General features: G+C 43.8%; 1 protein-coding gene across 1 annotated transcript; it reads right to left on the bottom strand.

Moving 5' to 3' along the window:
* Positions 1-709: 709 nt before the first annotated feature.
* FBXL3 (F-box and leucine rich repeat protein 3) lies at positions 710-22,752 on the bottom strand. Its single transcript, XM_010728720.4, has 5 exons — positions 22,486-22,752; positions 18,127-18,490; positions 13,119-13,241; positions 10,368-10,539; positions 710-2,478 (listed from the first exon to the last, which is right to left on the bottom strand). Exons 2-5 carry the CDS (start codon positions 18,487-18,489, stop codon positions 1,835-1,837), a joined length of 1,302 nt encoding a protein of 433 aa, XP_010727022.1. The 5' UTR covers position 18,490; positions 22,486-22,752; the 3' UTR covers positions 710-1,834.
* Between the last annotated feature and the right edge of the window lie 1,369 nt (positions 22,753-24,121).

Genomic DNA, 24,121 nt, shown 5'->3' with positions numbered 1-24,121 from the left:
CCACACACTCTAGAAACCTCCTGGACACTTTCCAATGTGCTGTCCATCTTTATAACACAAGTCATTCTGAGAGTGAGAATATGAAAAACACGGAACTTTTTTACTTCAGTGATCTAGATATATTGACACCTTTTATACAAATAAAAGCAAATTATAGCAGTACATTAACAAATTCTAATACAAAAATGTGTACTTCATAAAATGTGATTTTTAAATGACAGAGCTCTACATAAACAGACAACTCCCTCTAAGACGTCCAGTCCACTGAGCAATGCTTGCTCAAAATATCATTATGAACTAAATATGCTCATAAGTATATTACCATTGAACTATACATTTGGATAAAACATTATTGAAACCAGAACTGAAAACCTACTCATTACCAGTATATGTACAGCTCAAACGAGAAGCGGCCACCAGCAGAGCTAAGTATGGCCCCAGGCTGGAGAAGCTCTGCCTCGCAGGTGGCCAATCACACCTTGCAAACATTCATCTGTCACATTAACAGTTTAGTGTTATCCATCAATAGAATAGAAAGTAACCCAACTGTTGGCAGTAGGAAGTGAAGTCACAATACGCATCCAGATCACAGGCAATATGTTGCCTACATTATTTAAGACTAGAACTTTCTTTACAAAAAATGATTTTACCAAATAATAAAAACATTTTCCCCTACTGCTCTACTTCACGTAAGTTTACTGCTTTGAGGTTTTAAAATATGAAATGACTGAACTAGTTGAATTAAAAGTTATACAAAATGATCGTCTATCAAACATTTACTTTATACATAAACATTTTTGAAACTGATTTACAGTGTACAATTAGTTTATACAGCATAAGCAACCATTACAATATCATTTTTCCCTCAAACTGAAAGCAGCCAACAATGTCTACAGTCTTGTTCAAAGGTCCTTGGTCAGCAATCCTATTTTACCTCACCTCGCACTGTTCACATCCATGTTGTCCCACTGAGTACCACAGGGTACATTTAATAAGCTGTACATTACTCTAACCATATGCTGCAAAACTGGTTAATGTGCAAGAAAAGCTAATTAACTCCGATGCCTTTTTAAATACAACGTATCTACAGTTTTCCCCAGAATGCTTGCGCTTCCTGAGCTAGACATAAAATACCTTAAAACAGGTTTGGACATGAATCTGAGACCCCATAAGCAAACTAGAGGGAAACCTAGAGGGAAAAGAAAAGCAAACCGCTTCTGGTAGTTCTCACTACTATTTGTTTGCACTCTAAATACACTTTAGATGGATCTAATAAACCAAATAAGGTAACAAATTCAGTATTTTAATTTTCTAACCTATATTGTTATATATTGATCTTCTTTTTACGACTTTATATAAACAATGTATACATTTCGCAGCCTACTAAATTCTCCATATATTCTTAACTCTGTTACCTGGGTGACTGGATTTAATCATGCTATAGTCTGCAACAGAGCATGCAACTTATGGGTCTTTTTTTTTTGGTTTTTAATAACAAATCCAATTGTGTTCAATAGTATCTAAATCAAAGAAAGTCAGGATATTGAAGTTACCTCACAGTTACATTTCAATGTTTTAATTTTTATAGAAATTAAAAATTTCTAATTTATCAATTAAAAAAAACAAATCTAATCCATCATTGGATGCAGAAGGGTTTTAGAGGTATTTATGATTTCCATTTTAAATTATTTGAATTTCACAAATTGTTTCTGAATGAAATGCTATCAAACGCTGCAGTGACTTACAGTAATAAACTACAGTATTAATTAAGCTTATACAATAAATTACAACATGGTAAGCGTAAGGTGCTATTCCATCTCCCCTTTTCAAGACATTACCACGTAGGCATCATGTCTGGGAACCAGACTCTACCGAGATGCTTTGAAACTTCCCAGTGAATCTGCTCCAAGCTGTATTTCTGGTCAGGAATCAGAACTTCCTCCATAATAGAAAGCTGTGAGAGACGACCGCCACACATTTTCACAAACTCAACAAAGGCACTGCAAGAGACTTCACACTCTCCTAGGCCAACAGCTGACAAATACTTGCACCGCTCTGCGATACGGATCAGCTCCTCGTCCAGTGGCCGTAATCCATTGGCGCACACGACCAATTCAACCAACCGAGGACACGTCATCCCAACACGGCCAAGTACATCTTTGCTTACTGATCTTCCAAAGTAAAGGTGAGTGACAGGTATTTCATAGCGAAAGAACGGGTCAAACTCTTCATCATACAAGAAAAAGTACATGACTAAGTTCACTTTAGGAGAATGCTTGATGAAAGCGTCCCAGCTGCTCTTCTCAATTGTGTGGAACTGAGTCTGTCCAGGATTTTCACTGACAACATCGATGCGCAAGTGTTCTAACCTGACATGTTTTTCAGAAGACAAGGCGAGCAGCAGCTCATTGCTCAGCAGATGGTAGTTGAGCGCCAACTCACGTAAACCATGACACTGATCAGCCACACAAAGGATTCCTTGGAAAGCAGAACATTACGGAATGGGTTATACAGGTAAATATAGCAGTAATTGAATAAGAAACATAAGAATTTGTTTCCGTATTTCAAAAAATTGCAAAGAACATGTATTTCAATATAGAATCATTATGCAATATCAAAATTAAATCTTACTGGACAACCAAAACACGAATCTTTTATAACGGGACCAACGTCTTGTGACTTCTTTGTGCACAGTAAGATATACATACATTATACGTTGTATACTTTCCCTATGGAGTTGATTCTTGTATGTGGCAAACATAAGAATTACATACTCTTAACTGTTCCATTCTGCCCTAAGACTATCTATAAATGCAAGTTCATAATAAATCACAGAATCATACAATGACTTGGGTTGGAAGGGACCTCAAGGATTGTCAAGCTCCAACCCCTCTGCCACAGGCAGGGCCACCAACCTCCCCATTTAGTACTAGACCAGGCTGTCCAGGGCCCCATTGAACCTGGCTTTGAACACCTTCAGGGACGGGGCATCTTCTCCCAGCACCTCACCACTCTCATCATAAAGAACCTCCTCCTGATATTTAACCTAAATCTTCCCTCTCTCAACTTAAAATAATTTCCCCTTGTCCTGCCATTATCTACCATTTCATAGAGTTGACTCTCCTCCTGTCTGTAGGCTCCCTTTAGTTCTGGAAGGCTGCAATGAGGTCACTCCGCAGCCTTCTCTTCTCCAGGCTGAACAAACCCAGCCCCTTCAGCCTGTCTTCATAGGGAAGGTACTCCAGCCCTCTGATCATCCTCGGGGCCCTCCTCTGGACCCTCTCCAACAGCTGTCTTTCTTGTACTGGGGGTACCAGACCTGGACACAGTATGCCAGATAGGGCCTCCCAGGGGCAGAACAGAGAAGGACAATCACCTCCCTCTCTCTGCTGGCCACCCCTCTTCTGATGGAGTCGTCCAGGATGTCATTTGCTTTCTGAACTGCAAGAGCAATCTGCTGGCTCACATTCAGTTTTTCATCCACCAGGACCCCCAGGTCCTTCTCTGCAGGGCTACTCTCAAGGATTGCTTCTTCCCAGTCTGCATATATGCCAGGGATTCCTCCAGCCCAAGTGCAAAACCTTTCATTTCGCTGTGTTAAACCTCGTTAGATTCACCCACTCTGGAAGCAGTACTGCCCATGTCTAGAACCGACCAAGCAGCCAAGAACAAAATCTGACTGCCATCCAAGGAACAGATATTTAATGAATGCTACGTTTTCATTAAAAACAGAAGATACAGTGCAAGTTCAATACTGATCATCTTCACCCCAGCAGCAGTAGGGTCTCTTTTTCACTACTCAAACTACTTCTCTGTCCTGCACTATTGTTAAGAACACAAGGAACTAATCCAGTACCAAACATCTACTCTCCCTCAAATCTGCACTTTGAAGGCACGTTATACATTTTAAGTGTATTAGCAAGTGATTGTTTTTGTGCAACTCATAGCCTTTTTGATTCAGTTCAAGTTCTTCAACAGTATGTAGCAATCTAATAATTATAACAGTTCCATGAGGAAAAAAAAAATCCAGGTGAGTCTCAGAGCCCAAGACTTCTCATCTTCCTTCAAGTCTCATTTTTATAGTCTCCTTGCTCTGAAGCAAACCACTCGCATACCAGCTCCTTTATTTTGTTCTAATTCTCTATTCCAAGGCACACCTAGATCTGTAGTAAGCAATTACATTTTTCTGCCATGTGCTTAACTCTCCAGTTTTGTAGCACGCACTCCTGATCCCATTTTATTCACTCAACTCAGGGTGCGACAACAGCTGTGGTTTCTTGTTCCTTAGGTACTGCCATTTCTCCCCTATTGTTCCTTCAGTTTGAGACATCACATGGTGATATATATTAAACAGTATAATGAGTTCAGCAACTTTGTAAACCCATATGCTCCCCAAATTATCAACTTTTATGGAATACCATACACTTTCTGAAGGCTTAACCACAAACCAGTGAAGTTTGCTAGAGCTGATACATCCAGTTGTTCTCAAACCCAAGTTCACGGGAATTATATCTGTTGGCTAGCTACAAGTAATGCTAGAGCCTCTTTCTCTCCACAGACATTGCTATGGCTGTCCAAAAAGGTTAATTATACTGGAATACTTAAATACTCATTGCAGAAGTAGTGCAAGGCAACAGTACTCTTTGAACTTCTGTAAGAGGTTACTTTCTTATCCAGAAAACACAATTTTATTACTAGCTCAGCAATCAATCTGAAAGATTCTCTCTTGCAGAGAGAAGCAGCAGGATGGACTGATTGATAATCAGTTAACATTTTATTCAGTAACAGCTGCTATAGTTACCACATTCAGTCTCCCTCTCAACAGAATCACAAAATCACCAAGGTTGGAAAAGACCTACAAGATCACTCAGTCCAACCATTTGCCTATCACCAATAGTTCTCACTAAACCATGTCCCTCAACACAAAATCCAAACGTTCCTTGAACACCTCCAGGGTGACTCCACCACCTCCCTGGGTAGCCCATTCCAGTGCCTGACCACTCTTTCAGAGAAGTAGTATTTCCTAATGTCCAGCCTAAATCTCCCTTGGCGCAGCTTGAAGCCATTCCCTCTAGTTCTATCACCAGTTACACGAGAGAAGAGGCTGACCCCCAGCTCACTACAACCTCCCTTCAGGTAGTTATAGAGAGCAATAAGGTCCCCCCTGAGCCTCCTCTACTCCAGACTGAACAATCCCAGTTCCCTCAGCCACTCCTTTTAAGGCCTGTGCTCTAGACCCCTCACCAGCTTTGCTGCCCTTCTTTGAACCTGCTCCAGGGTCTCAATGTCTTTCTTGCAGTGAGGGGCCCAAAACTGCACACAGTATTCGAGGTGCGGCCTCACCAGTGCTGAGTACAGGGGGACAATCACTTCCCTGTTCCTGCTGGCAACATCGTTCCTGATGCAAACCAAGATGCTGTTGGCCTTCTTGGGCATCTGGGCTCACTGCTGGCTCATGTTTAGCCGAGCATCAATCAATACCCACAGGTCCATTTCCTCTATGCAGTCTTCCAGCCACTCCACCCCAAGCCTGTAGCATTGCCTGGGGTTTTTGCAGCCAAAGTGCAGGACCCGGCATTTGGCCTTGTTGAAATGCAACACATTGGATTTAGCCCAGCTATCCAGTTTATCTAGATCCCTCTGAAGGGCTTCTCCACCCCCAGGCATATCAATACTTCCAGCCAACTTGGTGTCACCTGCAAACTTATTGAGGGTGCACTCAATGCCCTCAGCCAGGTCACCAATAAAGATATTGAAGAGGACAGGCCCCAGCACCGACCTCTGGGGAACACCACTCGTGACAGGTCACCAGCTGGATTTAGCTCCATTCACTACCACTCTCTGGGCCCGGCCTTCCAGCCAGTTCCTTATCCAGCCAAGAACCTACCTGTCAAACTGCGGGCTGCCAGCTTCTGCAGGAGAATACTGTGGGAGACAGTGTCAAAGGCCTTGCTGAAGTCTAGGTAGTCTACATCAACAGCACATTTCCCTTGTCTACCAAATGGGTCACTAGATCATAGAAGGAGATCAGGTTGGTCACGGAGGATCTGCCCTTCATGAACCCATGCTGAGCAGGCCTGATTGCCCAGTTGTCCTGCACATGCCATGTGATCAGGGATTGTTGCTGGGTCCAGTCTTGTTCAACATCTTCATCAATGACCTTAATGAGGGGATAATGGCCACCCTCAACAAGTCTGCTGATGATACAAAATTGGGAGGATTGGCCAACACACCTCAAGGCTGTGCTGCCATTTGGCGAGACCTGGACAGGCTGGAGAGCTGGGCAATTACAAACCAGATGAGGTTAACAAAAGCAATTGTAGAGTCTTGCATCTAGGGAGGAATAATTGCATGCACCAGTACAGGTTGGGGGATGAGCTGCTGGAAAGGAGCTCTGCGGAGAGGGACCTGGCTGTCCTGGTGGACGACAGGTTGGCCATGAGCCAGCAGTGTGCACTTGTGGCCAAAAAGGCCAATGGCATTCTGGGGTGCATTAAAAAGAGCGTGGCCAGCAGGTCGAGGGAGGTGATCCTCTCCCTCTTCTCTGCCCTGGTAAGGCCTCATCTGGAGTACTGTGTCCAGTTCTGGGCTCCCCAGTACAAAAAAGACAGGGATCACTTGGAAAGAGTCCAGCGGAGGGCCACAAAGATGGTGAAGGGCCTGGAGCATCTCCCCTATGAAGAAAGGCTAAGTGAACTGGGTCTGTTTACTGTTTAGCCTTGAGAAGACTGAGAGGGGACCTGATCCAGGTCTATAAATATCTAAGGTGTGGGGGGCAGAGTGGCGAGGCCAGACTCTTTTCGGTGGTACATGGAGACAGGACAAGGGGAAATGGCCAGAAAGTGGAGCATAGGAAGTTCCGCACAAATATGTGCAAGAACTTCTTTACAGTGAGGGTGATGGAATATTGGAACAGGTTGCCCAGGGAGGTTGTGGAGTCTCCTTCTCTGGAGATATTCAAGACCCACCTGGACACCTACTTGTGCGACCTGGTGCAGGGAACCTGCTTTGGCAGGGGGGTTGGATCTATGATCTCTGGAGGTCCCTTCCAACTCCTACGATTCTGTGATTCTGTGATCTTCTTCAAGACAATCTGCTCCATAACCTGCCCTGGTACCAAGGTCAGGCTAACAGGCCTGTAGTTCTCTGGATCCTCCTTACAACCCTTCTTGTAGATGGGAGTCACGCAGGCAAGTCTTCAGTCTTCTGGGACCTCACCAGTCAACAAGGAGCACTGATAGATAATGGTAAGTGGCTCGGCTATCACCTCTGCTAGTTCCCTCAGCACTCTCAGGTGAATCCCATCCAGTCCCATGGACTTGTGACAGCCCACCTGGAGTAGCAGGTTTCTGACTGAGTCCTCCCAAATTGCGGGGAGTTCTGTCCACATCCCAGCTGAGACTACCAGGCCAGAGAGTGGAGTACCCTGAGGATAACTGGTCTGACCTTTAAAGACAGACGTAAAGAAGGCATTCAGAACGTCTCCCTTTTCGTTAGCCTCAGCGGTCACATTCCCAGCCTCGTCCAATAAAGAACGGAGATTCTCCTTAGTTCTCCTCTTACCATTGATGTGTTTGTAAAAGAGTTTCTTGTTCCTTGTTACTCCAGAGGCCAAGGTTGAGTTCAAGCTGGGCTTTTGCCTTTCTGATTTTCTCTCTACACATCTTAACAAATTCTCTGTACTCTTTCTGAGTCACCTATCCCTTCTTCCACAGGAGGTAAATTCTCTTTTTCTCCCGGAGCCTCAAGAATAGCTCCCTATTCATCCACGCTGATCTTCTCCCCCGCTGGCTCATTTTACGGCTCAGAGGGACAGCCAGCTCCTGTGCCTTTAAGACTTCCTTCTTGAAGAGTGACCAGCCATCTTGGACCCCTTTTCTCTCTAAGACTGAAACCCAGGGGATTCCCCCTAGTAGCCTTCGTGAGTCCAAGGTAGCAGTTTTGCTGTTCTCCCTCCTGGCTGCATCAAGAATTGAAAACTCTACCATTTCATGGTCACTCTGTCCTAGACAGCCCCTGACCTCCACATCTCCCACCAGACCTTCTCTGTTTGCGAGCAGCAGGTCTAGCAGGGCAGCTCCTCTCGTTGGCTCTCTCACCAGCTGCATCAAAAAGTTATCCTCCATGCACTCCAGAAACCTCCTAGACTGCTTCTTCTGCACTGTGTTGTATTTCCAGCGTATGTCAGGGAAGTTGAACTCTCCCATGAGGACAAGGACGGGCGATCACGCAGCTTCCACCAGCTGCTTGTAGAACTCCTCATCTGTGTCTTCATTCTAGCTCGGCAGTCTGTAGCAGATGCCCACCAAGAAGTCTGCCTTGTCAGCTCTTCCCCTGATCTTTACCCATAGGGATTCAACTCTATAATCCCAAGCCTCAAGCTCAATGACATCAAAGCACTCTCTAATATAGAGAGCCACGCCTCTACCCCTCCTTCCTTGCCTAGCCTTCCTGAAGAGTTTGTAGCCAGCCACTACAGCAATCCAGTCATGGAAGAGGTCCCACCATGTTTCTGTAATGGCAACTAGGTCATCAGTTAGCCTGGCGCACAATGGCTTCCCACTCTTCTTGTTTGTTGTCCAAGCTGTGTAGATGCACTTCAGCTGAGCCCCTCACCTCACCCCTAATCCCATTACCACTCCCCCAGGCTCATTTCTAGCAGGCCTGGTTTTATCCCTTTCCCCCTTCTTATCTAGTTTAAAGCCCTCTCTACAAGTCCCGCCAACTCCTGGGCAAGGATCCATTTCCCCCTTTGGGATAAATGATACCCATCGGCAGCCTTCCTACCAAGTGCCGAGTAGACAGCCCCATGATCAAAGAACCCAAAATTTTTGCATTGGCACCAGCCTCTCAGCCATGTGTTTATAAGGTGAGTTTTCCTGCTTCTCTCAGAGTCCTTCCCGCCACAGGCAAATACTACTTGTACGCCTGCTCCAACAACTAACCTTCTCAATCCCAGAAAATCATTTTTTATAGTCCTCAGGCTTCTGTCAGCGACCTCATCATTGCCACTGGACTATCAACAGAGGATAATAATCAAAGGGGCAGATCAGACTAAGAAGTTTTCTAGAAATATCCCTGATCTGGGCCTCAGGGAGGCAGCACACCTCCCTACAGGTAGGGGCAGGCTGACATATTGGGCCCTCAGTTCTTCTTAGAAGGGAGTCCCTATGACTATCACCCTCCTTTCTTTACTGGAGGAGGCAGTCTTCAAGCGTGGAGCTGACTACCTCTCCTTAGAAAAGCTTGGAGGCAGTCCTCCCACCTCATTCTCAGCCACTTCATCCTCCAGTTTCAGGGCTTCAACCCTATTACATAGAGGCACCTGGGGAACTGAGGTTGGTCGGAATGGGCACTGCCTGCGTCTCTGAGCTGGGACCTGCTGCCATTCCTCCTCTCTTCTCAAGTTGGCTCTCTTGGTTTGACCATGGCAAGGGAGAGGGTCCACTACAGTTTGGGGGTTGCAATCTCTGCTTCTTTCTCGCAGAGAGTCACACCACCAGTCTGTCTCCTTCTCACAGTCTCTGATGGTTCTTAATCTCTGTACCTCCTTCCTAAGCTCCATCACCACGCTGAGCAGCTCATCCACTTGCTCGCACCTCAGGTGGTGCCCTCTCCATCCTCCCCCGGCAGCAGCAGGCTCAGGCACTCCCTGCAGCCACAGACCTGAACCGCCACATTTCTGGGCAAGCCCTCCGTCTGGGTCACCACAGTCTTCTCGGGGCAAGCCTGCCATTTGGTAGAGACCATGTTTGAACTTGCAGTCTCCGGGTCTGTCAGTAGGAGAGTGGTCTCCTGAGCAAAGACAAAAACACCGACGTGCCTTGCCATAAGACCCACCTCCCACACCTGCTGATGCATTAATGGGTAGTGTGGGCTGCACTCACACTTTGACTTCCCTCCCTGTTATCGATGGACAGTAACACCTTTTTCTTACCTCTTCTTACCTGGCACGCTAGGTGAGCGGAAGCTAGCTTCTGCCCTCCTGAGGGCTGCTTTTAACCTTGCAGAAAAGGGTCAAGGTCAAGCTCAGAGATAAGAGAGGGCAGTGCCGGCTCCACCCCAGATGGCTCAGCAGCCTGCCCACAAGCTGCCAGCTGCTGCCAGCCCCCTGGCACCGGCACAGTGCTTTTGCTGTCTTCAAAAAAGCCCTAAAAAGAGCTTTTTGGTCAGCCTTTTTGCTTTAGGTCCGTTACCCAGCGCAGTCTTACGTGCCCTTAAGCTGGTCTCTGCAGCAATGACCGTTTCACACGGTAGGAGGGTGTTTAAACTCAACCCTAAACTTAACCCACCCTATTTTTTTCAGGAGCTCATTAGATCTGACCAAATTGAAAGCATGCACTAAAACAAACAAAATAGTTGCTTACCAGCCGGAGACACATGAGGACAACTGCTCATTTTCAAGAGTTTGAGCGTGTCACTGTTGTTAGCCACTAGCACTTTGAGAGACGGATCATCTACTGGTGTATCATCGATCTTAAGTGAAGAGAGTGACTTGGAGTTTACGAACACCACTGTCAGTGCAGAAATAAAGTGAGACTGGAAAAGAAAGTTTAAATGAAACACTGGTATCTGAAAAATCTCAGCGGTTTTGTGCTGCATACAGTTGTATACAATATCCTGACTTACAGTAGCTGCTGAAAAAGTCCTTAACCTGATATCACAATCAAAAATAGTATACATTTTTCAGTAAGAAAAAGTATAATAACTTTTCTTATTGGATTAAGTATTTGGCAAACCAGAATGTCTAACATAAAACAAATTGAGAAAAACTGAGAAACTGACCCAGGACAATCCACTATGTAAACTTTAAGCTACAGAAAGACCACAACCAAAGAGAAAGCATATAAACTCTAATTTAGATGACAGTTTAGAAGCAGTGCTCTTAAAGCAGCATCTCCTAGAGTAAAAATTTCCATGCAGTGTGAGTTAGGCTGTATTGGTGAGATGCACTCAAGTGTGGCAAGCCTCTACTGTTTTTACATGTGCCCAAAGACAAATGGTACTACTGGCTGGCAGAGTACATAGAGTAGGAATGAATCTTACAAAGCTGACAGGAGTGGTTCACAGCCAAGGAACAGATGATCAATTATTTATGCTACTTAACTAGTAATTAGTGTAGATCCAGTGTTCAAGGTCCCAAGCATTTCTGGGTAACAACTGAAACTCATCAGTAAAGAAAGACAGCCCAGAACGCCTTCACTTGAAAAATCATGGAAAAAAGAGCAGATTTCTGGTATGATGAAAGTGAATAATTAGCTTATAATCACAATTTCTTAAAAGATTTACTGAAGAAGTAAAGAAAATACTCCAATGCATTATATTAACTACTCCACAAATATACCTATTTGATTTCAGTACTGTTTCTGGATTCATGTTGCTCGGACTGAATACAATTATGTGGAAAGGCTTGGCAATGGTACTGTTCATTCTTATACAATGTGCTTTTTGTTAAATTTAGAACAAGAATTAATACTTTCAAATTAACATAAACCAGCAACGTCAGTTCACGTAAATGAAAACTGAATGTTCAAATCAGAGGCATGAGGCTTTAGGCACCACTCCCAAGTATACTGACAGTACTCTGATTACGTATGTTGCAGACTGAGGAGAAAAAGATGCTTACTGATATTTTCACTTTGTATACAGAAAGTGCTGGTACTGTGTTTTATATACTCTGGATTTAAAATGTAACCTCCTCTAAGAAGCATGCTGAAAAGAAAAATGAAATGAACTCAAAAAAATCAGCTCATCTGAAACCACAATTCGAAGACTTAACAGAAGACAGGCAACAGTTCTTCGCATCGTAAACACCACAAGGCAAATTATTCTCAGGAGTTGATTTAGGTGTGTCTTGAATATATTTTTAGAAGGAATATGTGAACCTACTGGTAATAAGAAGGAAGTCTGTATTTTAGAACTGATACTTCGTAAGTCTACAGCATGAATGACTACAACTGATCTTTAGCTTGTAGAACACGACTCCAGGGGAAAACACAGAAAAGCTGAAGTAGCATTCAGATTAAGAATAAAATATGCAAGAACTGAATGGACAAAATATTGTTAAACACATTAAGACTAAGCATTGTTCGCACTAACGGTCACGTCTCAAAGCATACTGAAAGAAAAAAGAAGATACAAAAAAAATCAAAGATCTGAAAAATGTCTTTGAAAATTAAGGATTAAAAACACATATTCAAGAAAAGCACATGACGCATCTGTGATCACTAACAAGGATAATAATTGATAATCCTTCTGCAGCTAACCTCACTTAAACCCTATATGCTACTTCTCTTCCTGAGGTTGTCCCTACCCCTTCCTTGTCCAGCAATGACATCATCCTTATCCAGCTAAGAGCTTAATTTTAACTGGCTCTTGACATACACGTGGGCTAGATTCAAGTATTGAGGCTGATAGACATTCATGATGTTCTTGCATCGAACTGCCCAGGTTACCACGACTGTCTCTCAGCTCCTCAGCAACAGAAACCTTCTACTTCACTAGCAGGAATGCTTGTTTAGAAGCATATAAGAGGGGATTGCTGGTTGTTTTTTTTTATTTTTTAATTTTTTTTACTTCTAGACAAGGGGCCTTCTAATGCAATCTAGTTTTGGATAAACAAGCTAGGTTAAAGAAAAAAAAAGTCTGTTAGATTTCAGAGATATGATGCAGTTTGCTTCTGAATCCAGCACTTAATTATGTGACATCAAGTACTGAAGATTTCCTTAAAGTGATATGAATGTAAAAAATATACTTATCAATGGCTGTAATTGCTACAGCAAGCTCACACAAATTAAACTCTACCTTTTTGATTATAATCATCTCCTAGTAAGTTCTCTAGCCTACTGACTTACAGCACGTTGCCCAAAACTAACAGACAGCAATACTTAGAACAAAATCTAAACTAGCATTTCATGTGATGCAGAGAATGAATGAAACTTCAGTTATCCATCTTAGCAGATCATCACAGTTCTTCCCCTCTTCCCCTTAGTAACACCCAATAATAAAGATTTTTTTTTTTTTTTTTTCCAAAGGCTCATTTTTACAACACAGCTTTTCATAATACTTTGTGAATCACTGCAATATTTTTCTACAGAAATTTACATGCATTCAAATACCTTTGGTAAATCCATGAAGCTTGGTCGGGCTGTTGAAATTAGTCCAAGAGTTTTGAGAGAGCAGTTCACAAGCTGTGATAAAATATCACAAGCTGCTTCTGCAGATTCCTTGCTACTGTCAACCTTAAAACAAAAGTAAATGTACTGAATCAGAAAACACTGCATCAAAATACAACCATTACTGAAATAAAGCAACTCTGTTTTCCATGTTTTTTTTTCCACTTTATTTCCTGTTATATAATGGTAAAAAAATGCACTGGAATTTCACTAGTGTCCTCTTTTATTTTTCTCTAAAAGGCACACATCAAAAACCCAAGATAATTTGCTATCAATTTAGGGGGTTCCTACATATTCTGGTAAAATTTTGCATAGTGAGGGATTAACTACACAGTCTGTTCCAAAGCATTTAATCCATATCAAATAATAAATATGTGAAGGTTCTTTTGGCTCCAGAGCCTATCAATGTGTTTTCTTTATTATCAAAATGTGGGAATACTAGAAACCCTTATCTGTGCAAGAAAGCCACTTGTTTCCTTTATGGAGACTCAGCTCATAGAAGAGCTTCTGGAGATTTAAGTACACTATCATTTGAAGCTATAAAGTTAGGTCTCCACCATTAATACCACAAAAGATATGCTATGGATACCCTGTAAAGCTTGTTACAAAATTTAATCACTTAATGTGCTTCCAGTCAGTTTCGCCCAGAGCTTACAGATATGCTTCCAGAATAGCCTCCTATATACAAAACTCATGACAGCTTTGTAAGCCTATGTAACAGGAAAAAGCATTACCACAAGATCAATTTTAAGCTTATCACAAGCCATGCTAACTTGCTAGCAACTGATTTAAATCTGATAAACATTCATTTTCCATTTGAATAAGGAAAAGGCAGACATTCTGAATGCCTTCTTTATGTCTGCCTTTAAAAGCCAGTTATCTCCAGGGTACTCCACTCCCTGACCTGGTAGTCTCAGCTGGGGAGCAGGCCAAACCATCCGCAATTCAAGAGGAAACAGTCAGAAACCTACTATTCCAGATGGGCTGTCACAAGTCCATGAGACCGGATGGGATTCACCTGAGAGTGCTGAGGGAACTGGCAGAGGTGATAGACTAGCCACTTGCCATTATTTATCAGTGCTCCTAATTGACTGGTGAGGTCCCAGAAGACTGAAGGCTTGCCAGCGTGACTCGCATCTACAAGAAGGGTTGTAAGGAGGATCCGGGGAACTACAGGCCTGTTAGCCTGACCTAGGGCAGGTCAGGTTATGGGCAGATTGTCTTGAGGGAGATTACGGGGCATGTGCAGGACAACTGGGCAATCAGGCCTAGCCACGAAGGGCAGGTCCTGCTTGACCAACCTGATCTCCTTCTATGATCTAGTGACCCATTTGGTGGATGAGGAAAAGGCTATTGATGTAGTCTACCTAAACTTCAGCAAAACTTTTGACTCTGTCTCCCACAGTATTCTCCTGCAGAAGCTGAGAGCCCATGGCATACACAGGTACACTCTTAGCTAAGTAAGGAACTGGCAGGGGGACAGGGGCCAGAGAGTGGTGGTGAATGGAGTTAAATCCAGCTGGCATCCAGTCACGAGTGGTGTTCCCCAGGGGTCAGAGCTGGGGCCTGTCCTCTTCAATATCTTTATTGGTGACCTGGCTAAGGGCATTGAGTGCACCCTCAATAAGTTTGCGGATGACAACAAGTTGGCTGGCAGTGTTGATACACCTGGGGGTAGGGAAGCCCTTCAGAGGGATCTAGATAAACTGGATAGCTGGGCTGAGGTGAATGGGATGAGGTTCAACAAGGCCAAGTGCTGGTTTTACACTTTGGCCACAATAATCCCATGCAGTGCTACAGACTTGGCGCAAAGTGGTTGGATGACTGTGAAGAAGAAATGGACCTGGGATGCTCAGCTGAATGTGATCCAGTAGTGTGCCCAGGTGACCAAGAAGGCCAATGGCATCCTGGCTTGCATCAGAAACACCGTGGCCAGCAAGAGCAGGGAGGTAATTATCCCCCTGTACTCAGCACTAGTGAGGTTGTACCTCAAGTACTGCGTCCAGTTTTGGGCCCCTCACTGCAAGAAAGATATTGAGGCCCTGGAGCACGTTCAAAGAAGGGCAATGAAACTGGCGAGAGGTCTGGAGCATAGGCCTTATGAGGGGCAGCTGAAGGAGCTGGGATTGTTCAGTCTGGAGGAGGCTCAGGGGAGACCTTATTGCTCTCTGTAAGTGCCTGAAAGGAGGTTGTAGTGAGCTGGTCATTGGCCTCTTCTCTCATGTAACCAGTGATAGGACTAGAGGGAACGGCTTCAAGCTGCACCAGGGGAGATTCAGGCTGGACATTAGGAAATAATCCTTTTCTGAAAGAGTAGTCAAGCAGTGGAATGGGTTGCCCAGGGAGGTGGTGGAGTCACTGACCCTGGAGGCGTTCAAGGAACATTTGGATGTTGAGGGACATGGCTGAGTGAGAACTGTTGGTGATGGGCGGATGGCTGGACTGGATGATCTTGCAGGTCTTTTCCAACCTTGGTGATTCTGTGAAGATGAAAAGCCTGAAACATCTGCAAGCCTTGTGATAGTCAGTTTACGTCTGATACCAAATCAAGCAGCTGCAGTACAATTGGGCAGAGGTACCCTGGTTGCCTTCACAATGATGCATCCAGGCAGGTCCTGAATATCTCCAGAAAAGGAGACTCTACAACCTCTCTGGGCAGCCTCTTCCAGTGCCATGTCATCCTCAAAGCAAAGTTCTTCTTCTTCTTATCGTTCAGATGGAATCACCTGTGTTCCAGTTCTTGCTTGCTGTTCCTTGTTCTGTTGCTGGGCATCACTGAAAAGAGCCTGTCTCTACCCACTTGACTCCCACACTTTAGATATTTATAAGCACTGATAAGATTAGCCCCCCAGTCTTTTTTCACTAGGCTGAAAAGTCTCAGGTCTCTCAGTCTTTCCCCATAAGGAGATGCTTTAGGCCCCTGATTATCTTTGTGGCCCTTTACCGGATTCTGTAGAAGTTCCCTGTCTTTCTTGAACTGTGGAACCCAGAACTGGACACTACTCCAGATTTGGCCTCACCAGAGCAGAGAGGAGGGGGAGAATTATCTCCCTCAACCTGCCAGCCACTCTCCTTTTAATATGTCCCAAGATACCCATCTTATGGCCTTCTTGGTCATAAGAGCACATTGCTGGTTCATGGTCAAACTGCTGTCCACCAGGATATTTAGGTCCTTCTCTGCAGAGCTCCTCCCAGCAGCTCAGCCAGTACCCTGTATGGCTGTATCTGGTTATATGCAATGCTCTATGCTTGCCCTTGTTGAACTTCATAAGATTCTTCTTTGTCCAACTCTCCAGTCAGTACAGGTTCTGTTCAATGGCAGCACAGCCTTCTGATGTGTCAGCTAGCCCTCCCAGCTTTGTATCACCAGCAGATTTGCTGAGGGTGCATTCTATCCCTTCATCCAGGTCACTAATGATTTTGTTAAAAAAGACTGGATACATTACCTACCCTTAGGGAACACCAGATCACAGACTTCCGATAGACTCTGCACCACTGATCACAACTAGCTCTGTCAGTCAGCTAGTCCACAATTCACCTCACTGCCCACTTATCTACCCTGCACTGCCTAAGCTTACCTACAAGGACGTTAGGATGTTACGGGAGACGGTGTCAAAAGCCTTGCTGAAGTCAAAGTACACAGCATCCACTGCTCTCCCATCATCTACCCAGCTGGTCACGACATCACAGAAAGCTACCAGATTAGTCAAGGGCAATCTCCTCTTGGTGAATCCGCATTGATCAGGTTACCTCCTGATAACCATCCTTTCTTTCCCTTGCTTGGAGACGTGACATCCAGAATAAACTGTATCATCACCTTTCTAGGGATGGACATGAAACTGACTTGCCTGTAGTTTCCTAGGTCCTCCTTGCTCTTTTGAAGGCTAGAATGACACAGGCTTTCCTCTAGAATCTCTCCTATTCTCCATGATCTTCCATGGATGATAGAGAGCAGTTTGGCAAACACTTCTGCTAGTTCTGACTCAGCACTCATGGGTACATCCTGTGACTGGTTTAGTCTGGAGAAGAGGAGGCACACTCCAGATAATCACTAGTCTATCACTCCCTATAACTACCTGAACTACCCACCTGTGGTGAGGTAGGGGTCAACCTCTTCCCCCAGTAACTAGTGGCAAGACAAGAGGGAACGGCCTCAAGTTGCACCAGTGGAAGTTCAGACTGGATATTTGGAAGAATTTCTTCCCCAAAGGAGTGGCTAGGCAGTGAACAGGTTGCCCAGGAAAGCAGTGGTGTTGCCATTGCTGGATGTGTTTAAGAAAAGGGCAGATGAAGTAGAGACACGGCTTAATGGGCAATATTGGTGGTAGGCAGACAGACTAGATGATCTTAAAGATCTTTTCCAATCTTAATGATTCCATGATCCTGTAACGGCTCATGGATTTGCATATGTTGAATGTGTCTAAGTGATCTCTGAACAGCTCCCCAACCAAGTTTTCCCTTCCTCAGACTCTCTCTCTTACCTCCAGGGTCTGGGATTCCTGAGGGGCAGTCTTAAGAGTTACAGAATGCCTTCTTTGCTTCGGTCATTACTGCTACCTTCTCAGTGTCCTCCATTACTAGGACACTGACATCTCATCCAACAGCATGCCAACATTTTTCCTAGCCTTCTTATTGCTACTAACACTCAAAGAAGCCTTTATTGTTGTCCAGTATACTGAACCTGAAAACCAAGTCTTCCAGATTGAGAACTGACACATTCCCTCTTTAATAACTGAGGATCTTAATAACAAAGACCATGTCATAACTATGTCAATTACTGATATTAATATTTCTCATGCTTTAATATTTAATTAGATAAGCCACCAAAACTATCTCAAGTATCAGAGATAATTCCTAGAAACATGCATAATAAAGTAAAAAAAAAAAAAAAAAATTAACTTGCATTAATTTTTTGAAAGTTATTATAAAAAAAGCCTATAAAATACCCTACCTTGAAGCTTACATACTGCAAGTGATTGGAATGCCTCTTTATTATTTGCTTGATCAGTTCAGGATGTGTAGCCCTCAAGTAAGATGTAGCCGGTTGATTGAGTTCAAACTCAAAACACCTCCAGAGATCAGGCATATGAAATACCTGGTTCCAGCTTCGGCAGACCTGTGATGCATGAGCACGATCCAAAAGGGGCAAGTACTGAAATACCTGCAGGATAATGTCTTGGAGCAGGTTACCCCAGTCAGGACCCTGTACAATTGTGGTTTTGTCATCTACGCTCTTGTGTCTCTTGGATTCTTTTTCAGCTGTCTCTTCAGATGAACTGCTGTTGGCCTCATTAGTCTTCCTTCCTCGTTTCATTCTACAAAGATAAGAACAAATTTTCTGTGAACTGTGTAAATGTAACAGAGCTCAAATAAACCTAATGTTTATAGAAAACGATGGACAAAAAGATGCACGTTTTCTGCAACCACATTTTTCCAGAGGTCTGTTTTGCTACAGAAAGGAAATAAAACCATCAAGTAGCAATGAGTGTGAAATAGCAATCTAAAAATCTTATTACCACCAAGACAGATAACTTTAGTGTTAATTCTATAATCATTATCACAGCCAATCCACACACAACAGCAACTCTCAGTATTCCACTTTTCTGAGAATGCTCTGAACCTAACTTATTCCACTAGTTTGCCGATTATTAGTTTACTTTCCCATCAGTGCTCTTCCAAACAATATTGTGAACACTCATTCAGTGCTCCCCACCCCACCAGAAACAACACCATCTGAAGTCATAGGACAAAATTTCAAATTAAAGTTGTAAGAAATTTTTTAAAATGAATGTATTCATGCTTGCAGGTGCATCTGATCCGTTTTTATTCTCAAGTAGGATTATTCTTTCTTAAAGTAAAAGATGTTATTTCAGTATGTCTTAAATCAATACCCTTAAAAACATGTCATCAAAAAAAATAAAAAATGAAAACGTTTTCATTTTTCCAACCAATTAATAAAGAGATTGTGAAAGATTGCCAATAATAATCTGAGAGGCTCAGCACTCCCTTTTCCACTCCCCAGAACAGGAGATTAGAGGAATCAGTAAACTTTCTTCCATATTGTATTGAATTCAGCAAGTCTGAATCCAAAGGTTACTCCATTCTCACTAGCAAGTACTTCATCCCCAGTGCTCTCACTTATACTACTGGTACCTTAGGTTACACATTAAAGATGAAAAAACCACCACATGTGAAACACACCACACATATGTACATCTGAAATTCAGCATCAGGTTTTGATCCGTGTGTTCTTCTGCAGATGCCAGCTTAAAACTGAACTTAGCAACCAGTCATTTATTTTTAAAAGCCTGAATGTGATATGTACCACATCCTAAAGGACTATGAATGACACCTCAAACTAAGCCACTACACCCTAATTTCAAGTCTCTAAAAAGCTAAGAGAATATGGGGGCAGGGTAGGCTCGATATGCACGAGACCTCTGCCCTCTCATGATTTCTGTACTTCACACAGTGAAATCATTCTGGTTTAGTGTTTAAGTGCAACCATAAGCATAAAATTATTTTGTCTTGTGATTAACCAACATGCCATTCACTCTCACCACATCTTTCAACAGGATGAGGGGGAGAACTCTGAGGATTGAAGAGAGTAGAAGTACAATAATTCATACACTGAGATAAGGACAACTTAATAAGAAAGAGGGAAAAGACAAGGAAAGTAAGAAATAAGATGTGATGCAAAACACAATTACTTGCCACTCACTGACCTATGCCCAGCCACGCCCTAAGTAATAGCAGGCCCCCCAGCCAACTCCCCCAGTTTATTTTCTGCATGGCACCCTAAAGCATGGAACTTCAAATGAAGTTTGAAGGATGCCTGTCCAGTTCACTTGTTATCTAGAGAATTAACTTTCTATGCTATGAACAGCAACCAAGTAAAAGTTTAGAAGTCTTTTAAATAGGAAAAAAAATAAAAGTTTTAACTTCCAGCACATCATGGATTGTTTTCCCAAAGTGGGCATCTCCTCGAGTACCTATGAAACACCTAAATAGCCTCCTACTCACAAGATAATAGCAACCTATCAGTTGAGGTCTGGAAATAAAATGTTGTGCTCAAAGCTGAGCACACAGTCATGAAAGACTGACGAACACTATGTGTCTCCTGATTCTCTAATCTCACTAGCACTGGTGGCAATCACAAGATCATAGGAGAACAAAACTCTCATCTCACTTGCTGAGAACTACTTACTGTGATCCACAGCTCATGGCTATAAGCCCATGCCAAATACTGCTGCTGAGGTGAAACAAGCTCTCCTAAGAAACAGCTCTGTTGCTGAGCTGCTACCTTCACTTGCACAAATTGGTACGCAGGAAAACTGATTATAGCAACGTATCATCTGCAGTTAACAGAAAGATGAAGGAACTCTATTTTGCTACTGAAAATTCATTAGATACTGAAGTATCTAAGCAACTTGTTAATTAGACTAGTAAACTCACAGGAGATCCATCATGCTAATATTTATAGTAAACACTAATCATAGCACGAAAGTGCTATCTGCAATAAGCTAGCCCAAAATGCAATACTTCTTCAAACATCACATTGAAGAGAAACTCCAAACAACTATGTTCTAATGAGCAATTACCATACACAAGTTATTCAGGTACTAAATTTGGGGCAGCATACTTGATGCCTTTAAATGTTTCCAAATCCATTTCATGTTCATCTGTAAGAACTACAAAAGGTAAACGTTCAACACAGCTTTCCACAACTTCTATTACAGAGACCGCTTTGTCTTTTGAATATAATCTAATACACACACACACACACACACTTTCTAGTCAGCACACTACTTTTACCATAGCTTCAGAGGGTCAAACTCTGGATTTAGCCCCCATCACATATAGAGGCCACTGTGCAGGTAGAGGAGCATATTTACTAAGTCATCTTTTCAAAGACACAAGCAGCACGTCTGCCACTTCTCCAGAGAACTGACCAGGAATGAACTCCTTCTGTCAGAACTGTGTGAATTTCTTCTACTTGGAAAGAACTCTGGGGATGTGACTCCTAAAAGCACCAGCCAACTTGCAAGCTGCATCTCAGAGCACACAGACCAGCCTGGATGAGTTCTAAGCAGATAATATCCACTGGGTATAGTTCAAAACACACTCAATAAGCTGCAGGTTATTACGTGAAGTCTCCACAGACAGTCAAAAAGGAAGGAGACAACATGATCATCCTAGAGCTGTACTGATGATCCAATTCAGGTTACAACCTTCCAAGAATATACAATGCCGTGTATTCTAAGTGCATGGTTAACAAGTAGGGGATGGGAAGACATATTTCCAGACAACTTTTTTGTTACTGACATTTCAGATGCTCCTGTAAATAAAAGAATCACAGAATAACTTGTGCTGGAAGGAATCTTTGATGATCAGCTAGTCCAACTCCCCTGCAGTGAACAGGGACACCTACAGCTAGAGCATATTGCTCAGAGCCCCATCCAGCCTGATCTTGAATGTCTCCTTGGACACCTCACTGGGCAACCTGTTCCAGTGCATTCTTCTTTAATGTTGTATAGAAAAAGTCAATTAGGAAAGTAAACCCTTCTGCAAAATTATTGCAAGAACAAGAAAATGAAACTGGCAGCTACGTTTCCTTTCATTTACACATCCAGTAGTTCAAAGAGTTGGCAGAATTTTGATTCCAAGGCCAAGAAAAATAACTAAGTTCAGTAAGGAAAGTATTGATGCAAAGATTTCACATGGGCGTGACACTGTACACTAATTGCCTGTACTAATTATCAGCATTTGTAACATGCTGTTTTTCAGTCAGCAATGGTTTAATCCTTCCTTCAATACGTGAGCCATCACTCTTCCTCTCAGCTCACTCCGAGGATGTACACGCGATCTGTTTTCCCAAACTTCTGCTGTAACTATCACAAATTCTAAAACAAAGCTGTTGATAGAAGCAGGAAAACAAACAAAGACAGAAAAACAACCAACACTATCGAATTACAGAGGTACAATATCCAGATGCACGACTCCTCGAGGTTCTCCAGACAAACCTCAACCCATCATAGCAGCCTGTTTTCGAGTCTGACAGCCACAGACAGACAGGAGGAGCACAGCACAAGCTCAACGCCATCGGTAACGCTGAGTAAAGTGCAGACAGAAAACAATGGCAGTAATTAAAAAAAAAAAAAAAAATCAAAAAACCGTGCACGGCTCCGGTTGCTCCTCCCTGTCCCACGGAGGCTGTGAGGCAGCCCCAGCTGCCGCGACACCCTCAGCACCCGGCGCCGCCACTCCCACGGGTGTCTCAGGGCCGGGCCACTCTCCCAGAGCCCCTCACCTGGCGGCTCCCTGCTGCGCCTCGCATCAACCGGGGCTCGGGCCGCGCCGCCGCCTCCACTCCGGCCACATGAGCCCCTCCACCGCAGCCGATCCCGGCACCTCCTTCACGCGGCGGCACGTCCCGCTCGGCTCGCTTCGTCCCACCGCTCCTCTACACTCCCCCCCCTTTGCCTCTCTGTTTACTTCGCGGCAGCGGAAGCGACGCAAGCCCAACCAAAATGGCGGCGGGGCACTGCGTAGTGCCGCGCCCCCTCCCGCCCCCAGGCGCCGGGGGGAGGGGCTGCCTCTAACGGCCGCCCCTAACGGTCGCCTGCAGCCGTTAGGGGGGTGGGTGTACGTTCTCTGCTGTGCTCTGCGGGCAGGGATTGGAGGAGGGAAATGCTGTGGAGGAGCTGGGTCTACCCGGACCTGACTCTGTCCGTTATTTGAAAGCCTGATGTCAGGCTAGCCTTTGGGATTAATATAGTGGAGGAGGCTGAGCTGCTGGAACTTTGTGGAGAAGGATCTGGGTGTTCTGGTGGACAGCAGGTTGGCTGTGAGTCAGCAGTGTGCCCTTGTGGCCAAGAGGCTAGTAGTATCATTAAAGAGTATGGCCAGCAGGTCAAGGGAGATTATTTTCCCCCTTTAATCTGCCTTGGAGGGGCCACATTTGGAGTAGTGTGTCCAGCTCTGGGTTCTGCAGATCAAGAAAGACAGGGAACTTCTACAGAGTGCGGCAAAGGGCCATAAAGATGATCAGGGGCCTGAAGCATCTCCCTTATGAGGAAAGACTGAAAGACCTGAGCCTGTTCAGCCTGGAAAAAAAAAAGACTGGGGTGGGGGGGTAATCTTATCAGTGCTTATAAATATAAGTGTGGGAGTCAAGTGGGTAGAGACAGGCTCTTTTCAGTGATGCCCAGCAACAGAACAAGGGACAGCAAACAAGAACTGGAACACGAGATTCCATCTGAACATGAAGAAGAACTTTGCTTTGAGGATGACATGGCACTGGAAGAGGCTGCCCAGAGATGTTGTGGAGTCTCCATCTCTGGAGATGTTCAAAACTCACCTGGACGCTTTCCTGTATAACTTACTGTAGGGCACCTGCTTCAGCAGCAGATTGGACTCAATGATCTCCAGAGGTCCCTTCTGACCCCTGCAATTCTGTGAAGCAAATATCAGTGAGTCCAGCAGCTCTCAGAGTGAAAATCTTGGGTACTGCCGAGAAGATAAAGTGATATAAAGTGATGAACGGTCCTCTTTGGCTGTGAATGTTGGTGTGTTTCCCCTGCAAATGTGTTGCATTGCATACAGCACATTATTCAGTCTTTTAAGTGGCTGAAATTTTTAAAGTTGAGATTGCCAAAACAAACAGAATTGTGAAATGGTTTCCACTCCTGATTTCCATCAGAGATTTCTTATAAATAGTTGGATGGGGCCCAATGATTTCCTCCTCTTGAAATGGTGTTGACACAGAGTAGCAGTTCCTCAGTGATCTCCGAGATGTGTCTCTCAGTTCCTCATGAAACAGCTCACATAAAAACATATATTCAGCTTTGCTTACGTGATGGCTGTTAAAGATAAGCATGATTGTTTGGTTTGTTTCTATTTCTTTTGATCTAGTTCCTTGATATTATTGGTGAGAGAAAAATTAC

Source organism: Meleagris gallopavo, chromosome 1 (assembly GCF_905368555.1).
Source record: "Meleagris gallopavo chromosome 1, MGAL_WU_HG_1.1, whole genome shotgun sequence".
In the NCBI taxonomy this organism is placed as follows: Eukaryota; Metazoa; Chordata; class Aves; order Galliformes; family Phasianidae; genus Meleagris; species Meleagris gallopavo.
Note: the sequence above shows the minus strand (reverse complement) of the source record. Positions and strands in the feature narration are given on the sequence as shown.

What these genes read in the sequence shown, in the direction of transcription:
- FBXL3 (XM_010728720.4), bottom strand. Translation starts at nt 18,489, where the DNA reads ATGAAACGAGGAAGGAAGACTAATGAGGCCAACAGCAGTTCATCTGAA. An exon ending in TGCAGTATGTAAGCTTCAAG is followed by an intron (nt 13,242 to 18,126) that starts GTAGGGTATTTT and finishes TTTTGTTTTAAG; the next exon opens with GTTGACAGTAGCAAGGAATC. An exon ending in TCCTCATGTGTCTCCGGCTG is followed by an intron (nt 2,479 to 10,367) that starts GTAAGCAACTAT and finishes CTGCTTTCCAAG; the next exon opens with GAATCCTTTGTGTGGCTGAT.